The sequence below is a fragment of the Cibotium barometz genome, chromosome 62 (genome assembly GCF_041138505.1).
Source record: "Cibotium barometz isolate CiBa-2024 chromosome 62, ASM4113850v1, whole genome shotgun sequence".
NCBI lineage: Eukaryota > Viridiplantae > Streptophyta > Polypodiopsida > Cyatheales > Cibotiaceae > Cibotium > Cibotium barometz.
In genome coordinates, this window is record NC_141107.1 from 29,844,095 (window position 1) to 29,862,832 (window position 18,738).

At 44.8% G+C, this 18,738-nt stretch overlaps 1 protein-coding gene across 1 annotated transcript in view; it reads left to right on the plus strand.

Moving 5' to 3' along the window:
* The first annotated feature begins 1,141 nt into the window (after positions 1 to 1,141).
* The window catches only part of BIOF (biotin F), a 52,699-nt gene continuing 35,102 nt past the window's right edge, over positions 1,142 to 18,738 (plus strand). The window contains exons 1-3 of the mRNA XM_086795619.1: positions 1,142 to 1,571; positions 1,799 to 1,941; positions 2,041 to 2,148. Coding sequence (XP_086651745.1) covers positions 1,292 to 1,571; positions 1,799 to 1,941; positions 2,041 to 2,148 — 531 coding nt within the window. The 5' untranslated portion in view covers positions 1,142 to 1,291. The remainder of the gene's footprint in view (positions 1,572 to 1,798; positions 1,942 to 2,040; positions 2,149 to 18,738) is intronic.

The following is an 18,738-nucleotide window of genomic DNA, read 5'->3' on the forward strand; positions in this document are numbered from 1 at the left end:
ATGATCATTGTAATGTTCTAAATTCAATACTTGTATCCCACTACCCAAAACGGTGACAAATATGTGCATTAAGAGTACTCAAATTAGACCTTATCAAAAGTTTTGCAAAATATACAAGATGTTAATGTTATGTTTATTAATCAAACTAAACAAGCTATCACTTAAAGACTACTTGTCACTTGTACTACTTTGACATTCTAAAACACCGTTTCAAAACCAATATGAGAAAACATGATGGTTTGAATTTTTTAAACTAACAAAGTCACAAAAATTTAAATAGACCATCTTTTTATTTCAACTTTCACTAGCTTTTTCAACATTAGAAATGATTGAATGTTTTATTCAACACATTAATATTATGCATTTTTGATTGCATCACTTCTAAGCTTTTGTGTCATTGAGAGTTGTCGGCTATTTACATATCACTCACTGCCCAATACAGGCTATCCCCTGTATTAATTAATTAATAAGCTCACGTTACGACCTTATTAAAAAAAATTAATATAGTCGTGTGCATCATCTCTCTCCCTCTCAGCCCATCGTCTCTCTCACTACAGTCGTGTGCATTGTCTCTCTCCCTTTCGGCGCATCGTCCCTCTGTCTCTACGCGATGTCTCTCTCTCTCATGCGAGCTTTCGCCCAGAACAAAAAACCAGCCGACCACCTTTTATACCCACTATGAGGCGGTTATGGGAACATTCCAGTGGTTGCTAACGTTAATAAAAAAATTTGCCCTCACCTTGATAAAAATTTGGCCTAAGGTTGCCCTTGCCTCAACTAATTAATTAATGTGTTTCAAAATTTGGCACCCATATTCACATAGGTTGGTTGTGAGTTTGGTTGGTTTCCATTACTTGTTAGAATTGTGTATGACACACAACATTCTTCGTCATGCATGCGCTTTAGTTGTGTGTTCATTCTGAGTCGATAGTGAATTATAGATCTGGCTCTGTGTATATAAACAAAGGGTATGGAATAGTGTTATGTATATGTGTATATATATGTGTGTGTATGTGTAAGGAAACCCTTGTTGTTTTTAGAGAAAGGTAAAAAGGAAAAATCCAAAGGGAGTTTTTATTGAGCTCTGTCCAATATATAATATAATATAATATATATATATTCAAGAAAGCACATGTTTAATAAAGACGTAACCTAATTCTGTGGTTTTTTCTACGAGTTGCTTGGTGGGTCCAAAAGGCGGGCGGCCGGACGGTCATGGAAGACGAATGCAAATCTGAAGTTGTTTGCATGCAGTGGAAGTCTCAGAGCTCAATTCGCCAAAGCTTTGGCTATGGCGTCTCCATGGGAGCTATGGCTTGATCGTAGTCTAGCCTCACTGACGGAGGCCTCTTTGCTGCGCTCGCTCCGCCCTATCTTCCCGCAGCCGTCCCTTCTGTCAACCGACAGCGCCGCAGCGACGAGCCCCGACGGCGATCCGGCCGCCACCTTCGGCACCATCATCAATGATCTGCAAACCTTTGATGGACTTGGGCCCTGGGACCGCTCTGCTGTTGAATTCGAGATCTCTCGCCCAACCTTTCAGCGCTGGCTGGACGAAGTTCCCAGCTCTGGTAAGAATAATTCAGTTGAAAATGTTTTTTTGTTTCTTTGCAAAATTGCTAATTGTCTGGGAAATGTACAGTTTTGTTTCTCCAGAAATTTATTCTATCTTATTCTTTCATGCAAACGCCTGCATGTATGTGCGTGTGCATGTCTTTAGATCCAGCAGTGTTCTTTAGACTTGATGATGGTACATAGCAGATGAATGAGAACTTTGTTTTATGCCCATGGATTCAAGGGGATGAAGTCTGCAACTGTGATCTGGCGCTCGAGTATGCCTCTGGATTGAATGCAGAGCTTGGTCACAAAATGGTTCTCTTCTCGGGAAACGATTATCTAGGCCTTTCCACCCATCCGTCTGTCAGAAGAGCAGCATCTAAAGTATGTGCATGCTGACTACTTCCCATTTGTTTCAGTTTGACAAATTAAGGACAATGCATCTTTGGTCTTGCAATAATGAACATTGCTGCCTTTTCTCAGGCTGCCATAGAGTTTGGAATGGGCCCTAGAGGCTCCGCATTGGTTTGCGGTTATACATATTTCCATCGATCATTGGAATCAGCTCTTGCAGATCTGAAGAAGACTGAGGTACAGTTCTTTATTCAATTGTGCTCAGAATGTGACTATGCTTCATAAGAAATCTACAGCTGCATCTGTCTCTAGGATTACTCATTGCTGGATCAGTCGTTGGAGAGGCTTCTTCTCTGAAGAAGCTGCTTTTGGTTCTGAAGAGTGTTTTCAGTCATCATACGCAATCTTGGATGACCTCAATTGTCGCTGCTTATTAAGAAGATCATTTTTTTTGAGAGATTGATTATATGTAGGTGCCATGGTTCAAAACTTGGACCTGCATGTCTCTTGTATCCCTAAATTTGCTATAACTAAAATGTCAAAGCAAAGCCAAGCACCAATCAAAAGATGGAGTCAGCAAGGCCCATATAGTGTATGACAAGTTTGAACAGGCAGCCAATGGACAGCTGACTTGACTGGAGCCTTTTGCTGGTGGCAGAGGAGCATCGAATTGGGCCTAGTTGAGATTCAATCAGCAGTGGACTTAGCATGGGAGATCGTTGGGAGCGTGACACCTTGTCAAATTTGGAATGCACAGTGACCATTGTGTGTACTTGGAGATTTTATGACAATTTACTATCAATCATTCTGGAGCAGAGGTTCAAAGATGATACTATTGTGTGTTGTTTGTTTTGAGTATTACAGTTCGCTGCCTGAGTTTGGAAGTATGGGGGGATACGCGTAGTTTTAGGCAATACCTGGGAATTGATCACCCTGCGAGTGTGTGTTTGTTGTTTTGTTTTGTTTCTTTTTTTTTTTGGGGGGGGGGGGGGGTGTTCCTGCCATGGCTAGTTCCTCAAGGAGGGAGGCTACATATTAGTGGGGAGGGAAATGAGCCACACTTAGGGCCTTCAACACCATTAAAGCCCATCTAAGCCTCTGGTCAAGATGGGGCCAGAGTTTGAGATGTGCATAAAAGCTTCTCTCCGCTCCTTCACAGCAGGAGAGTTGCCTCAGAGGTGCTCCATGTGGTTGTGGGATGGAGTGAATTGGATCGTTTTAATGGCATTGATTGCTACGTTCTAAGGTCAGAGACGTTCAAATTTAGGTTTGGTTAACCTAGGCATGAGATAGGGCATTTAAAGGGCCCTAGAGTTTGTTTCTCATTAAACGTGATCCCCAATCGACAACCCGAACAACGGAGGTATTTGTCTTACATGGATCCAAGTTGATGTTTTCTTTGTTGACAAAATCATAGGCATAAAGCTTATGCGAAAAGTTAAAAACATTCCCTGGATAAGACATACATGCCAAAGCTTTTACATGATCATTTTGTAAAGCTGCAACTGTAGGATCCATATAAACTTTCATGCTCACACAACTTGCTGAGAACTGGCATTGCGTGCACATTTCTCCTCAGAAAACTTTCTAATGACATCCTTTCTTGGGCACATTCTGTCACAAATCCCTATATTCTAGGGACATGCGGATGCGTGTCAGGCCTAGAAACATGCGGATGCATGTATGTATTATACCTGAGCATGTGTATGGATCATATGAGTGGATGCATATGAGTCCAAGGACATGGCAGGACATTATTTCATTTACTACTAAAGTTTATTGGTTTGCAGGTCCACACTCATTAATAAGTGGCCGGACAACTTATAATGCGTTCGCATTTGGTTGGACCAAAATTAATGAAGTCCGGACAGCTTATGGCCATTTCCCATTTGGTTGGACCTAAACTTATACAAACAGGACAAATGGAGCACTATGGGCTGGACACCTACCTGGACACCTTATGGGGACACTTGTCAGCCTGTATGTGTACCCACCAAGCACCATAGGTGGCACTGGAGAAAGGCGCCTCCTTCAAGAGACCATTTGGGCTGTTTTATTCATGATTCAACACATTGGAGAGCTGATTGAAGCTTTGGGAGTTGCTACAGGGCTGGTTGCTTGCTTCCCGGACTCACACAAGCTTGGATATCGATCCCCACACTCTTCTAAAGGGCTGGTTGGTAAATTTCAGACCTGTATTTTCTGGTTATTGCGAGTTTTGGGCTGGTTACAGGTGTCCAAAGTCAACTTGGACAATACAGGACAGCTCTAGGGACCTCCACAGGGCTGTAGGACCCTTTACAGGTGGATTTCTCGCGATAGAAAGCTGCTGTTTTGGACTGGTTATTGCACAAAACAGGCCGGACAGCAATGGAATATGTGAGCATGAATGTGTCCCAGGGATTCCTGGTGTAACAGGTGTTTAGGGCAAGCATTGGGAACACTTGCTCGCGGAGAACACAGGTTTCTGGATCAGTTTCTCGCGTGGAAACAGGGCCTAAAGATCCATTTACATCTTGTGCAGGGCGGAGTACCTGTGAGGATTGTGATACTCTTGTGCAGGGCGGATGTACCTGTGAAGAGGCTTGTGCAGGGTGGATGTACCTGTGTGTAGGGCGGATGTACCTACAGATTCTCTTGTTTGAAATGTATTCATTCATGATGTATTTGGAAGAATCAGGTGCAGGCTGGTGGTGAATCCCCAGGCATCCGTAATCTTGTACTTTGCAGACTCTTTTGGTAATAAAACCTAAAGGGGGGGGGGGTCAGCCTATCATCGGCCCCTTTATGTGGTGTACTGTCATTTTCAGCTTTGTGGTTGTAATGCTCAAGTGTTAAGTACTCAGAATCTTGTTCACATTTATACGATTCCAATACACGCGTCCGCCTCCCTTCACATTGGTATCAGAGCTCAGTTTTTCCCCTCATTGGAAAACGGTTTGAGGCTTGGAATCATAAGTGGTGACCTGATTTGAGTGTCATGGACAGCCACATTTCTGACAGTGTGGAGAACACACAGGACCGTGAATTTCATGGTACAAGGGATGCAAGAGATGCTGCAGGCAATGATGTCTATGGAGATGCAGGTACTCATGACACTATGCATTCTGATTTGGAATCTTTGAGGCGTCAAGTGCGACGCTATAGGGCTGAAACCGAAGAGCTTAGGTCATTGAAAAATGACCCGGATGTACAAAGGATGAGATTTTTGCAGCAGATGAGTATGTCAGAGACTTGGATACTGCATTTGCACAGGTACGGACAGCCATAGAGGTCTCAATCCAAGAATAAAAAGGCAGCTGATAAGCATAGAAGGGATGTACAATTCAAACAAGGTGATTGGGTCTTGCTGAAATTTGAAAAGGCACGCCTTCGGAAGAGGCCAGGAAAAGAGGGAAAGTATCCTAAACTTTCCAACAGGTACTATGGACCTTTTCAGATCTTGGAGAAGATCAATAATGTTGCATTTCGGCTTGTACTCCCAGATCATTGGAACATGCATAATGCTTTTCATGTGAGCCTATTGAGGCCTTATGTGGGACCGACACCGTTTGAGCCGGTTTTGGGAGACCCACCCGAGGTGGATGAGCTGGAAGAGATTCTTCAACCTGAACAGATTGTTTTTCACAAGGAACGAAAGCTTGCGGGAGGCAAACTTGTTCGTAGGTACCTTGTGAAGTTCAAGAATTATTCAGCTTTGGATGCGAAATGGATGGATGAGGCCTACTTCGAGGATTACCCAGATCTTTTGAAGGCCTATCTGGAGGCTTTTCAGTTGCGGTCAACTGATTAGAAGCCGGGGGGATGTCACAAATCCCTATATTCTAGGGACATGCGGATGCGTGTCAGGCCTAGAAACATGCGGATGCATGTATGTATTATACTTGAGCATGTGTATGGATCATATGAGTGGATGCATATGAGTCCAAGGACATGGCAGGACATTTGTGGACTTTCGGGCGGTGCCCGTGTGGATCCCGGCCATGCACACATGGTGTGTTATGATGGCAGGCGGAATATTTTCAAGTACAAGAATGATGATAGGTGGTTCTCCAAGTTTACATGTGCACAATGCATAAATGATGCATGCCATAACTTTATTTTACTTTGTGTGACATTGACTTGCTGCCTGGACAATGCTTGTTATTTTGGCTTGTGAAGTCCGAGGGACCGGGGACGCCCGGGCACCTTGTGGACGCGTGTGTGCACTCCTGTTTGGGCCTAAAATTGTGGGCTTATGGGTTTTGCAGGTGGTAAGTGCGTCCACACTCAATTTACAGCTTATTTCATTTACTACTAAAGTTTATTGGTTTGCAGGTCCACACTCATTAATAAGTGGCCGGACAACTTATAATGCGTTCGCATTTGGTTGGACCAAAATTAATGAAGTCCGGACAGCTTATGGCCATTTCCCATTTGGTTGGACCTAAACTTATACAAACAGGACAAATGGAGCACTATGGGCTGGACACCTACCTGGACACCTTATGGGGACACTTGTCAGCCTGTATGTGTACCCACCAAGCACCATAGGTGGCACTGGAGAAAGGCGCCTCCTTCAAGAGACGATTTGGGCTGTTTTATTCATGATTCAACACATTGGAGAGCTGATTGAAGCTTTGGGAGTTGCTACAGGGCTGGTTGCTTGCTTCCCGGACTCACACAAGCTTGGATATCGATCCCCACACTCTTCTAAAGGGCTGGTTGGTAAATTTCAGACCTGTATTTTCTGGTTATTGCGAGTTTTGGGCTGGTTACAGGTGTCCAAAGTCAACTTGGACAATACAGGACAGCTCTAGGGACCTCCACAGGGCTGTAGGACCCTTTACAGGTGGATTTCTCGCGATAGAAAGCTGCTGTTTTGGACTGGTTATTGCACAAAACAGGCCGGACAGCAATGGAATATGTGAGCATGAATGTGTCTCAGGGATTCCTGGTGTAACAGGTGTTTAGGGCAAGCATTGGGAACACTTGCTCGCGGAGAACACAGGTTTCTGGATCAGTTTCTCGCGTGGAAACAGGGCCTAAAGATCCATTTACATCTTGTGCAGGGCGGAGTACCTGTGAGGATTGTGATACTCTTGTGCAGGGCGGATGTACCTGTGAAGAGGCTTGTGCAAGGTGGATGTACCTGTGTGTAGGGCGGATGTACCTACAGATTCTCTTGTTTGAAATGTATTCATTCATGATGTATTTGGAAGAATCAGGTGCAGGCTGGTGGTGAATCCCCAGGCACCCGTAATCTTGTACTTTGCAGACTCTTTTGGTAATAAAACCTAAAGGGGGGGGGGGGGTCAGCCTATCATCGGCCCCTTTATGTGGTGTACTGTCATTTTCAGCTTTGTGGTTGTAATGCTCAAGTGTTAAGTACTCAGAATCTTGTTCACATTTATACGATTCCAATACACGCGTCCGCCTCCCGTCACACATTCTGGCATGGAGAGACTGTCATTCTTGTAGCACATATGTTCACTGATTTCTGTATTCTTGCCTGCAACTTTGGATAACATCCCATAAGCTACCAACTATCCTAGCACATGTAAAGATCACCTTAAAATGACCTTGGCTTACATGCCTTGCTTTCTGCAAAACATGGCATGCATATGTATCTTGTATCTCTGTCAAACATTGCATATGGGTGTTTCTTTGAAGTTGCAATGCATTTTTATGTATTTTTTTTCATCTTTATGTATTTCTCCTCTTCCTCTTCTTCTTTCTCCTCCCCCTTATTTTGTGTCCCCCTTGCTTATGTGACATTTTGTTACGACCCTGTGTTTTTCCCTCTGGACAATAAGCAGGTGGGCACGGGACACACAGTGTGGACAAGCATCCAGTTTGGGTATGAAAAGGAAAACCAATATGTGGCCAGCCCAAGTGTGAAAGGGGACAAAAAAGGATTTTTCAAGTCATAAGGTTTTTAAAACCTTTGAGGATAAAAATAATATTTGAAAAGCATGCGTTTTTAATACTTTGCTTTTTGGCGTTTTTATGAAAAACGCATCTGTCTTTATATAAGGGAAGGTGGTGGAGATTCGAAGGGTGGCGAGTTGAAGGGTGTGGCCATGTGTTGGTTGTTGTGTGGAAGGTGGCCGGATGATTCATGCATGGGCACGTTTGCGCATGGGGCCGCCACTGCTGCTGTTGGGCGCTGCCACCACTGCTGCTACTGCCGCCTCCAAGAGCCGCAGTCGGGTACCGTGCTACCGCCGAGTACCGCCGCCATTGCCGCCATGTACTACCACCGCCGGGTGCCGCCGTTGTCGCTAGGTACCACAGCCGCTCCCGCTGCTACCGTCGGCAGGTACAGGCACTGCCGCCAGGTACAGCCACCGCTCCTGCCATGTATAGTGCCGCGCCGCCGCCGTTGTGTACCGCCGCCCGCCGCCGCCGCCGCCGCCGCTAGGAACCGCCGCTGCTGTCGGTTGCTGAGTGCTACTGCTTGTTATCGCTGCCATGTATGGATTACAACCGGGCAGCAATGGGCAGTATAGGGCAGCCAAGCAGGCAACCAGATGGGCAGCAGTTAGGCAGGCGTTAGGTAAGAGTTTCTATGCAGACAATATGGCAGTCAGACGAGGGTCAGATGGGAGGCTCTCTACGCTAGGTGGTTGCATGTGTGGAAGCAGTCAGCGTGGGTCTCTATCTATTTCTCTCTTGGAAGAAGGGGTCTCTCTCTCTCTCTTCGCAAGCAGGCTTTGTTTATGAGATTGAGATGAAGAGGATCAAGTTAAGATGCACAGGATGATGTTCTTGGAAGAGATGTGTGTTGCTCTTTGCCTTGGACCTATGTGTATTCAGGGATTGCTTGACACATCCTCTATCTTTCTCTCTCAGAGATCCATACCCCTCCCAGCCCCTACACGGCAGGGAATTACTCTCCAGAGAGCAGAGACACTTAGAGCCCGCAGGAGACAGAGGACACCTGGCTTTCGGACACCACGCCTATACCAGAGAGAGATGACAGAGATCAGAGCTCAGTTTCACAGAGAGGGTGCGGAGCGACTGGCTCGCTTCAGAGCACACCCAGGCATGTTCTTCAGGGAGCTGTGGACACCCCCTTCACTGATGTATACCATTTTATACCCCCAGTATGGTACAGGATGGAGCTAGCTAGGTTGCATATCATGATTGTATACTCCATGCATATAGCTTTGCATTCTCCTAGTAATAGAGCTCCATCCCCTGCACACCCAGATTCAGCTTTTTTATTCAGTACTTTTTCATTTTGTTGGGATGACAGAGGATACCCCATACAGGTACTCCGATTTGTCTCATAGGCCGAGTTCGGTCTTTTGGAAGACGTTAATAAAATCTTTCTTTCTTTCTTTCTTTCTCTCTGAGTTTTTGGCATCGTGATTGGATGGTGCATATGTGGATTTATCTGTTATGGAAATAGGACATGGATCCTTCGAGAGGAGACAGGACTTTGGTATCGGGGATACAGACCTATGGTTTATGGATACAGGTCTATGGTTTATCAGATACAGGTCTTTGGTTTCGTGAGGAAAGCATGTCTCTGGATTCATGTGAACAGGTTCTCGTTTTCTCAAGGTTACACGCAGGCTGTGACTATAGGAAGGACATATGGTTTGGTACAACCCTACTGCTGTTTGGGAAAGGGTTGTGAGATCCATGGTTGAGATGGAGAAGACCTTTTCAAGCAGGGAGGTGTCGTACAGGTGTGCCTTCTTTATGGAATGCTTTGCTGTAATAGCGAGAGTTCTTATTTGGAAAGTCCTGGGTGAAAAGCAAAAAGGGATCCTATTAGTAAAGGATTCGACAAGTTGTACTTTGTACTCTTATTTGATCAAGTAAAGAAATACCGCAAGGGGTGCCACTGCGTTTTGGGGCCAATCGGTGTCCTTGTATTATTTGCAAGAGCACTCTAGCTCCCCCTGTTTGCTTTCTTTTTCCAGGTTCCCATGGGTGATGAAGTGTTTTGTGTGTGAGTGTTTGTTTCACCGGTGAGATTTCTGAAGGCCGGTTTCATGGTTCCATCGTCGGGATATCGTCGACTTTCTCAAGGAGGCGAGCCCGTGGTTGTCACATCAAAAGCTTCTACATGAGGAAAGTGGAAAGGAAGTACAGGATTGTGTGTCTTTGCCTATATGAGGTGAAGAGCAAAAGCTGAGGATGAAGCTCAGGAGAAAAGACACCAAAGACGGGAAGTAGTCAGCCAGGAACAAGAAGCAGCTGAAGTGTTATGGTGCAAAACATGGGTTAAAGGCTATGGCTTTCGACATTTTGTCACCAGTGGTATCTTCACGGGAAGTAGTCAGCCAGGAACAAGAAGCAGCTGAAGTGTTATGGTGCAAAACATGGGTTAAAGGCTATGGCTTTCGACATTTTGTCACCAGTGGTATCTTCACGGAGGCTTCATGGGGTTCGGAAGGCAGCTTCTTTCTATGTTTAGCAGTGGTGATCTTCACGGAGGCTTCATGGGGTTCGGAAGGCAGCTTCTTTCTATGTTTAGCAGTGGTGATCTACTATGCTTCATTGGAAACTTGTGCTTACCACTTGGGTGGAGTGCAAGCAAGTTTTGGGTGCTTGTGGATGTATTAGATGAGGCTCAGTTGGAAGCAGAGGAACTTGATTAGGTTCTTATTCCCGACGAGCAGATACTGGCACATAAGGAAAGAAAGGTACGAGGTAAAGTTTTCCGTCACTATCTTGTGAAGTTTAAAGAACTATTCACTGATGGATGTGAAGTGGATGGAGGAAGGTGACTTAGCAGATTCACCTTAGGTATTGCAGCTTTATCTTGATGCCTTTGAGTTGGAGCCGACTTGTCACCAGCCTGGACATTTCCCAGTATGAAAGGGGTCTGGTGGACTCCAGGATGTCTGAATATTTGGAAAGTACAAGCTTTGGGAATGGGGGATTATCCTAGAATACAAAGGACCACACTCCTAAAATTTTAGGAGAGTTGCTATTTTCGGCCTGACTCCGATGGAAATTTTGTTCGCGTCATTACATCTGGAATTGAGCAGATACCAACAGTTGGTAAAGTGCTTATGACAGAATGTCTACTAGTTGGGATATTTTTAGAGGTAAAGATTATGGGAGAACCCATGTCTTAGATTGGGACATGTGGCAAGAAAGTGGACCAAAGTGAGACAAGTGGCCTGACACTTGTTAGAAAGTGGATCAAAGTGAGACAAGTGGCCTCACACTTGTCACTTCAGCTATTGTGTGGCTCTCCACTTGTCATTGTAGCCTTCTCTTGCCATTTTAGCTCATGGGAGGCCCAAATCTATAAATTGGAGCCCTCTCTCTTCATTAATTGTCATGTGCATGATCAATGCCATGTACCTTCTCAGGGCTAATCCAGAAGGGGCAGCCAGTAAAAGATAGGAAGAACCAGAATTTAGGAACCTCAGGTGTAGCATCTGTGGTGGACTTGGAGCAGGACAATTGGGATCATGGAGGGGTGATGCAGTCGGCTGGTTCCAGAAGGCTGTCGGCTGGCTCCAGTGGGAGGGCTGAAAGAAGAAGACTCCCAGAGCTTCCGCGTGTTACAATAATGGAGGCTCTCTTGCTGCACACTAGCCTCTACCATCGTTGAAGGCTTCCCTAATGATGGCTACTCTCTTTCTCTCTCTCTTGAAGGCTGCTCATGAACAATACCGGCTGTTGGGGACCGTTTTGGAGGCTTCCGTCGCGAAGAAATACTGAAGGCAAGGGTATTTAATCATTTATTATGATTTCTAGCCATCGTACTTGTTGTACCAGCCTTTGTACGTGTTGTACCAGCCATTGTATTGGTTGTACCAGTCCTTGTACTTGTTGTACCACCCATTGTACCGGTTGTACCAGCTTCTGTTCTTGCTGTAACAACCACTGTACCTGTTGTACTAGTCACTGTACATGCTGTATCAGCTTTTGTACTTGCTGTACCTGCTATACCAGCCACTGTACTGGCTGTACCAGCCACTGTACCTACTGTACCAGCCACTGTATCTATTGTACCGGCTGAATGGAGAGTTGAACCTGTTGTACCAGCTCTATTGCATGAAGACCCGTGGTTTTTGGGGAAGAATCAGTACCCACACGGAGGTATATGGATTATATTGTTGGCTCGGCATTTCTACAGCCTATGTTCCGGCTTGGTTACCTCGTGTTGGGCTGTGTTATGGCATTTGTTTATGGATAATCCGGCATCTCCCGTGGGGAGAGTAAGGCCCTCAAAGCTTGTACATGATATTATTCTCCTTGGGTAATAAAATACTCCAAGGGGGGCATTCCGGCCTCTATGTGGTGTCACATGTGCAAGATCCATTTTCAGCATTTGTGGATGTTTTTGTCCAGCTTTTATGTTTCATGCAAAGTGATGATGGATATATGTGTTAAGGCTATGGCCATGTTTAAATGTTTTAATATGCATTGATGGTATCAACAAGTGTGTCAAAGGCCCTAGTCCCCCGGGCACCGCCGCGAGTTACATCGGTATCAGAGCATAGGCTTTCTTGGAAGCGGAGGCTTCCTTCTATCAATAAGGAAGAGAAAAGATCTCAAGTGGGGACCACACTTACCATCATTGCTGTTAAGCATGGCCAGCCGCTTCATAGCTTATGAAGCAAGAGCTTGAGCAGTAGACATAGACAGCTTATTGATCTAAGGATTTATGAATTCACAAAATTTATCTTGGAAGTATGGAGTTGGCTTTATGTGCATACGTTTAGCACTCTTTCCATATGGATATTGTGGATTATATTATCAAGCTTACAGGCAAGCTATATGGAGATATATCTCATGATATCTTAAGGATATGGTGACGAGATATTTCTTTTGGCTTTATGATCAACCTGGCAAAGAAAAGCTAAGTATACTTTGAGTTTGCAAAGTTGGTTCTTTGGCTATTTACTATGAAGTATTTTTGATGTTCACTAACCCTTGTATAGCCATGCAAGGAGAAAGGTGGTGTTGTTTGCCTTGAGATGGTTTTAGGGAAACATTGTTTATGGCTCCCTTTATTGGGATGGATTATATCTATGGAGATTTCTTTCTTGGACGAGATTTATATAGATATTGGGCTTCACAAGCAATTTCTATGGACGAATCTGTCCGAGTTTATAAAGAAGAAATCTTTGGATATCTCATGGATATGATGCTTTTATGGATAAAGTCCACCTCTACTCCAAGGTGTGTGGTTAGCACGGAGTATGTGGTAAGAGTTATGGTATACAAGGATTATGGTATACAGGTCTATGGATTCTTGGACTTCTTTTCTAGGGATTTGGATCTATCCTCAGGTTTATGGATTATTCTTTATGGCTTCCTTTATTTGGGATGCATTGGACTTATGAAACTCATGGTTCACATACCCTATGTAGTGATCTCTTGTCCTACGTGCTCTCCTGAAGATTTTTTCTACCATGTGTGGGTGGAACAATAGAGAGCAGATGGAAGGGAACATGGGCACTTTAGAGGGTAGTGTCAAGCACAACATACCCTGTGTAGTGTTCTCTTGTTCTACGTGCTCTCTTGAAGATTGTTTCTACCTTTTGTATGGGTGGAACAATAGAGAGCAGATGGAAGGGAACATGGGCACTTGAGAGGGCAGTGTGAGTTGGTGACCGAAGCCCATAAACTATGTGTAGCAGAAATGCTTATGGAACACCAGGTTATCAATGCCTGCGAGTGATTTTTTTATCTTGTTACTTGAGCCCACCTCTCATCCAAGGTGTGTGGTTAGAGTACCAACACGGAGTGCAAGTGGTAAAGTGGACATGATGCCTGGTTGGCACGGAACTTATATCTATGCCAAGGGTCATGTGGACTGATGCCTTATTGGCAGGGGACTTATTTTGTCTCGCCCATTTACTTGGGACATGGATTATGATATCTGGACTTATGGGATTGTTTTGTCTCGCCCATTTATTTGAGACATGGATTTATTTATCTTTATGCCATATTAGAATCACTATCTTCCCATATAGAGGCCAAGAGGTTCATTGTCCATCACACATGCATGTGGATTCATGTTGGGATTGTGAGAGGGCAATTCAATGAACACTCCACCATACACATGGATTCGTGTTGCGATTGTGGAGAGTGTTTCATTGTTTCCACACCATGCTTGTTGATCAGAGTTAGGATTGTATGGGAGAACATGGGAACTATTGGGATTGGGAGAAAGGATTGCCTGAACTATGGAGAACCAGCTTTTGTGTCACCATGGTTTGTACTCTTGAATGGCATCAGTTTGTGTGCATAGCACATGTTTCTGTGCGAGGCACTAGTTTCTTGTGCATGGCACTTATTTAAGTGTCTTAGCACTTGGTTCGTTATTTTCATTGGTATATGATTATCTCATTGATATTGGTGATTGCGACACAATTGGCTCTTGTGCCTGTGTCTAGTATATCTTCCATGGAATTCTCGCCCATTTATTTTGGGACATGATTTTGATATTGGTATTATGGAGACCTATTTAGTCTCACCGATTTCTTTGGGACAATGATTCTTTAGTTATATTGGATTTTTGAGACGGACTCGTCTCGCCCACTTAATGGGACATGATTATATCTTGAATATATGGCTTCAAGCTTAAAGTTGCGGACAACTTTTACGAAGCTGGGGAGGATGTCACCAGCCTGGACATTTCCCAGTATGAAAGGGGTCTGGTGGACTCCAGGATGTGTTAATATTTGGAAAGTACAAGCTTTGGGAATGGGGGATTATCCTAGAATACAAAGGACCACACTCCTAAAATTTAGGAGAGTTGCTATTTTTGGCCTGACTCCGATGGAAATTCTGTTCGCGTCATTACATCTGGAATTGAGCAGATACCAACAGTTGGCAAAGTGCCTATGACAGAATGTCTACTAGTTGGAGAGGTAAAGATTATGGGAGAACCCATGTCTCAGATTGGGACATGTGGCAAGAAAGTGGACCAAAGTGAGACAAGTGGCCTGACACTTGTTAGAAAGTGGATCAAAGTGAGACAAGTGGCCTCACACTTGTCACTTCAGCTATCGTGTGGCTCTCCACTTGTCATTGTAGCCTTCTCTTGCCATTTTAGCTCATGGGAGGCCCAAATCTATAAATTGGAGCCCTCTCTCTTCATTAATGGAGGCTCTCTTGCTGCACACTAGCCTCTACCACCGTTGAAGGCTTCCCTAATGATGGCTACTCTCTCTCTCTCTCTCTCTCTCTCTCTCTCTCTCTCAGGCTGCTCCAAGAGTGACAATAGAATGAGAGCTTTGAAATGCCAACTTTAGAACTTGCACTCTTATACACAGGCTTTGAAACATGCTCTGAAGAATACCGGGTGTTGGGGACTGTTTTGGAGGCTTCCATCGCGAAGAAATACTGAAGGCAAGGGTATTTAATCTTTTATTATGATTTCTAGCCATTGTACTTGTTGTGCCAGCCTTTGTACCTGTTGTACTAGCCATTGTATTGACTGTACCAATCCTTGTACTTGTTGTACTTGCTGTACCACCCATTGTATCGATTGTACCAGCTTCTGTACTTGCTGTACCAGCCACTATTCCTGCTGTACTAGTCGTTGTACATGCTGTATCAACTTTTGTACTTGCTGTACCTGCTACACCAACCACCGTACTGGCTGTACCAGCCCTTGTAGCGCTGTACCAGCCACTGTACCTACTGTACCAGCCACTGTATCTATTGTACCGGCTGAATGGAGAGCTGAACCTGTTGTGCCAGCTCTATTGCATGTAGACCCGTGGTTCATACTTCTATTCCGTTGGGACCTGGTATCATTAGTATATCGTCTCCACTCTCCCCAGAAAACCTGTCTTCGGTTATTCAGGCACGGTGTATGCCATGATCAGTATTTTTGGGGGAAGAATCAGTACCCACACGGAGGTATATGGATTATATTGTTGGCTCGGCATTCCTACAGCCTATGTTCCGGCTTGGTTACCTCGTGTTGGGCTGTGTTATGGCATTTGTATATGGATAATCCGGCATCTCCCGTGGGGAGAGTAAGGGCCTTAAAGCTTGTACATGATATTATTCTCCTTGGGTAATAAAATACTCCAAGGGGGGCATTCCGGCCTCTATGTGGTGTCACATGTGCAAGATCCATTTTCAGCATTTGTGGATGTTTTTGTCCAGCTTTTATGTTTCATGCAAAGTGATGATGGATATATGTGTTAAGGCTATGGCCATGTTTAAATGTTTTAATATGCATTGATGGTATCAACAAGTGTGTCAAAGGCCCTAGTCCCCCGGGCACCGCCGCGAGTTACACGACTCTTGCTACGGCTCATTCAGGTTCAGCAAAGCATAGGTCTCGAGCATTGCCTGATGCTCAAAAGGGGGGTAGCACCTCCACTCCCTTGTTATAGACAGGCTCAATTTTTCATCTAGGAGTCGCTTGGTGACATCTTTTGTATTCACCCGAGGTACTGAGGCTGACAGTACATCTGCTTATGGGACTTCTATGATATTGTGTACTAGTCACATGAGATGGTAAAGTTGGGACAGTCAGCCGCACCATGTGAACTATAACTGCAACTATGGATGGTTTTTGCCTTTGGAACTAAGGTATGATTGAGGAAGATTGGGATGTTGATCTTTGTCATATGGTTTTGGCTGTTCTTGACCACAGGATTGGTCAATTGGATATTGAGATGATGCTATTTGTGGAGTTGGTCTCCTTTGGAATGGCATGGTTTGGTTGAGCTCAAAGTTTGCAGCAACCTGAGCTAACACTTACTCTATTAAGGGCATAAGTAGATCCTGCCAATTTTCAGTCCTAGCAGATAACTGTGGATCCTCACCTGCCAAAGCCCCAACTTGGTCCTTGTCTCTATCCTCTTCCCTCATGCGGCAAATACGGGTGAGAGAATCCTCCATAGAGTGGTTTGAATGGCTGGCCATGATGTATTTACCAAGTCTTCAGAAAGAAAAGAATTTCCGTGTCCCGGAATCGCTCTCTACCAGCTTTCCAAGGATGATACTAAATAGACTGCAAGGGTGCAACAATGCCCCTACACATATACGAGGGCCACGAAGTCTTTCCACACACTCACTGCCACTTAAACCAAAGGTAACCTCTTTTGAAGTGCGACAATAAGATGAGGGCTACCTCGGAATCCCAATCTCCTTTCACGGATAATGACTCCTTACAGCCATATCTAGCATCATATATGGCATAAGCTTTGTAGAAAGTCAAGCTCCGATACCAATGTAAGGGAAGGGCAACTGTAACACGGAAATCTTATCAATCATGAAAACTGATCAAACACATGAACATGCCAGACAAGAGACACAAGTAAACAACTCTTGCATAGTACACCACGCTACGCTTTATGGTTAGATTACCAAAAAGGAGTCTGCTTCAGATACAACCTTGCGGGTGCCCAAGGATTCTCCACTGGCTAACACCTGATTCTTCCAGTACAAGATGAAAACAAAAGCAAAACATATGCTGAATCTGCTGAATGATGAATCTGATATTCTTCCTCAGAACAAGAGAGCTTTCCTGACTTAGAGCACATCATAGTCACAGGGAATGGGCATTTTTAATCTTGGGAATGTTGGGGATGGCAGCATCTTTCCGTTCCCATTCCCGTCCCATGTCACTCTATAGTCACAGGGAATGGCCATTCTCAATCTTTTCCGTCCACGTTCCCCATTTTGCGTCCCATGTGACTATGGAGCACATGTAGGACAACCATGGACAGCCCACAACATTTCCACATCAGCCCGGGACAGCCCTGTAATTCCATCTTCCACTTGTCAGGCTCACAGAGCAAATCAACCAGCCTCGAGGGGCTGTTTTCAGCAATCGACCAGCTCTTAGAAGCCCTAGGAAGAGTCGACCAGCAGAGGTTTACATGCCAGAAGGTAACTGGTCAGCAGAGGAAGTCTTCCACACAAATTGACCAGCAGAGGTTTACATGCCTGAAGGTAACCGGTCGGCAGAGGAAGTCTTCCACACAAATCGACCAGCTTTCTGTTGCCCAGGTGCATCGACCAGCAGCTTTTTCAGGCTGTTAGCAGCCGGCCAGCACGAGAAAAACCTCCAATAGTAGTCGACCAGCTCTCTCCTTCCACTTGGTTGATATCCGACGCGGTGGTTGGCGATATATAGCTCCAAATCTGGTCGACCAGCTCTCCATGCACCAGAAAAAATTGCGCATGAGCCCAAACTTGAGTTTTCCTCCAGATTAGAGCGTGTCCTCCAATAATAACTCAAGCATGTGCTTTTTAGGTCCAGGATGGGGCGCCTACAAGCAGATTGCCCAAATCATGTCTAGTGCTCGTCTTTTGGCTGCCACGTGTATTAAAATAGTCCTGCCCAGTGTGTACAACTTATAAGTTGTCCGGTCACTTATAAGTGAGTGTGGACGTGCACCAATAATTATTAGTATGTAAAATCATAAAGCTGTAAATTGAGTTTTAGGGACACTTACCACATGTAAAACACATGTAGACAATCTGTCAGTCCCAAATAGGTGTGCACATACATGTCGACAGGGTGCCCAGGCAATCTGTCAGTCCCAAATAGGTGTGCACATACATGTCGACAGGGTGCCCAGGGCGTCCCCGGCCCCATGAACAACACAGGCAGTAATCTCAGGCATTGTCCAGGCAAACAAGACAAGTCATCCAAATATAAAATCAAAGTCATGCACAGACATGAGTGCAACTAGATTGGAAGAAACACCCGTCTGCATAGTTGTATCAAGTAAAGTGTTTAGGGCTTCCCAAAACATAAATACAGATAATCAGTAGGATAGCTAGTCCTAGGAAATCCCATCATGTCAGGCGTCATGAGCCATACATGTACTATCATGTCAGGCTCCATGAGCCATACATGTACTGTCATGTCAGGCTCCATATGCC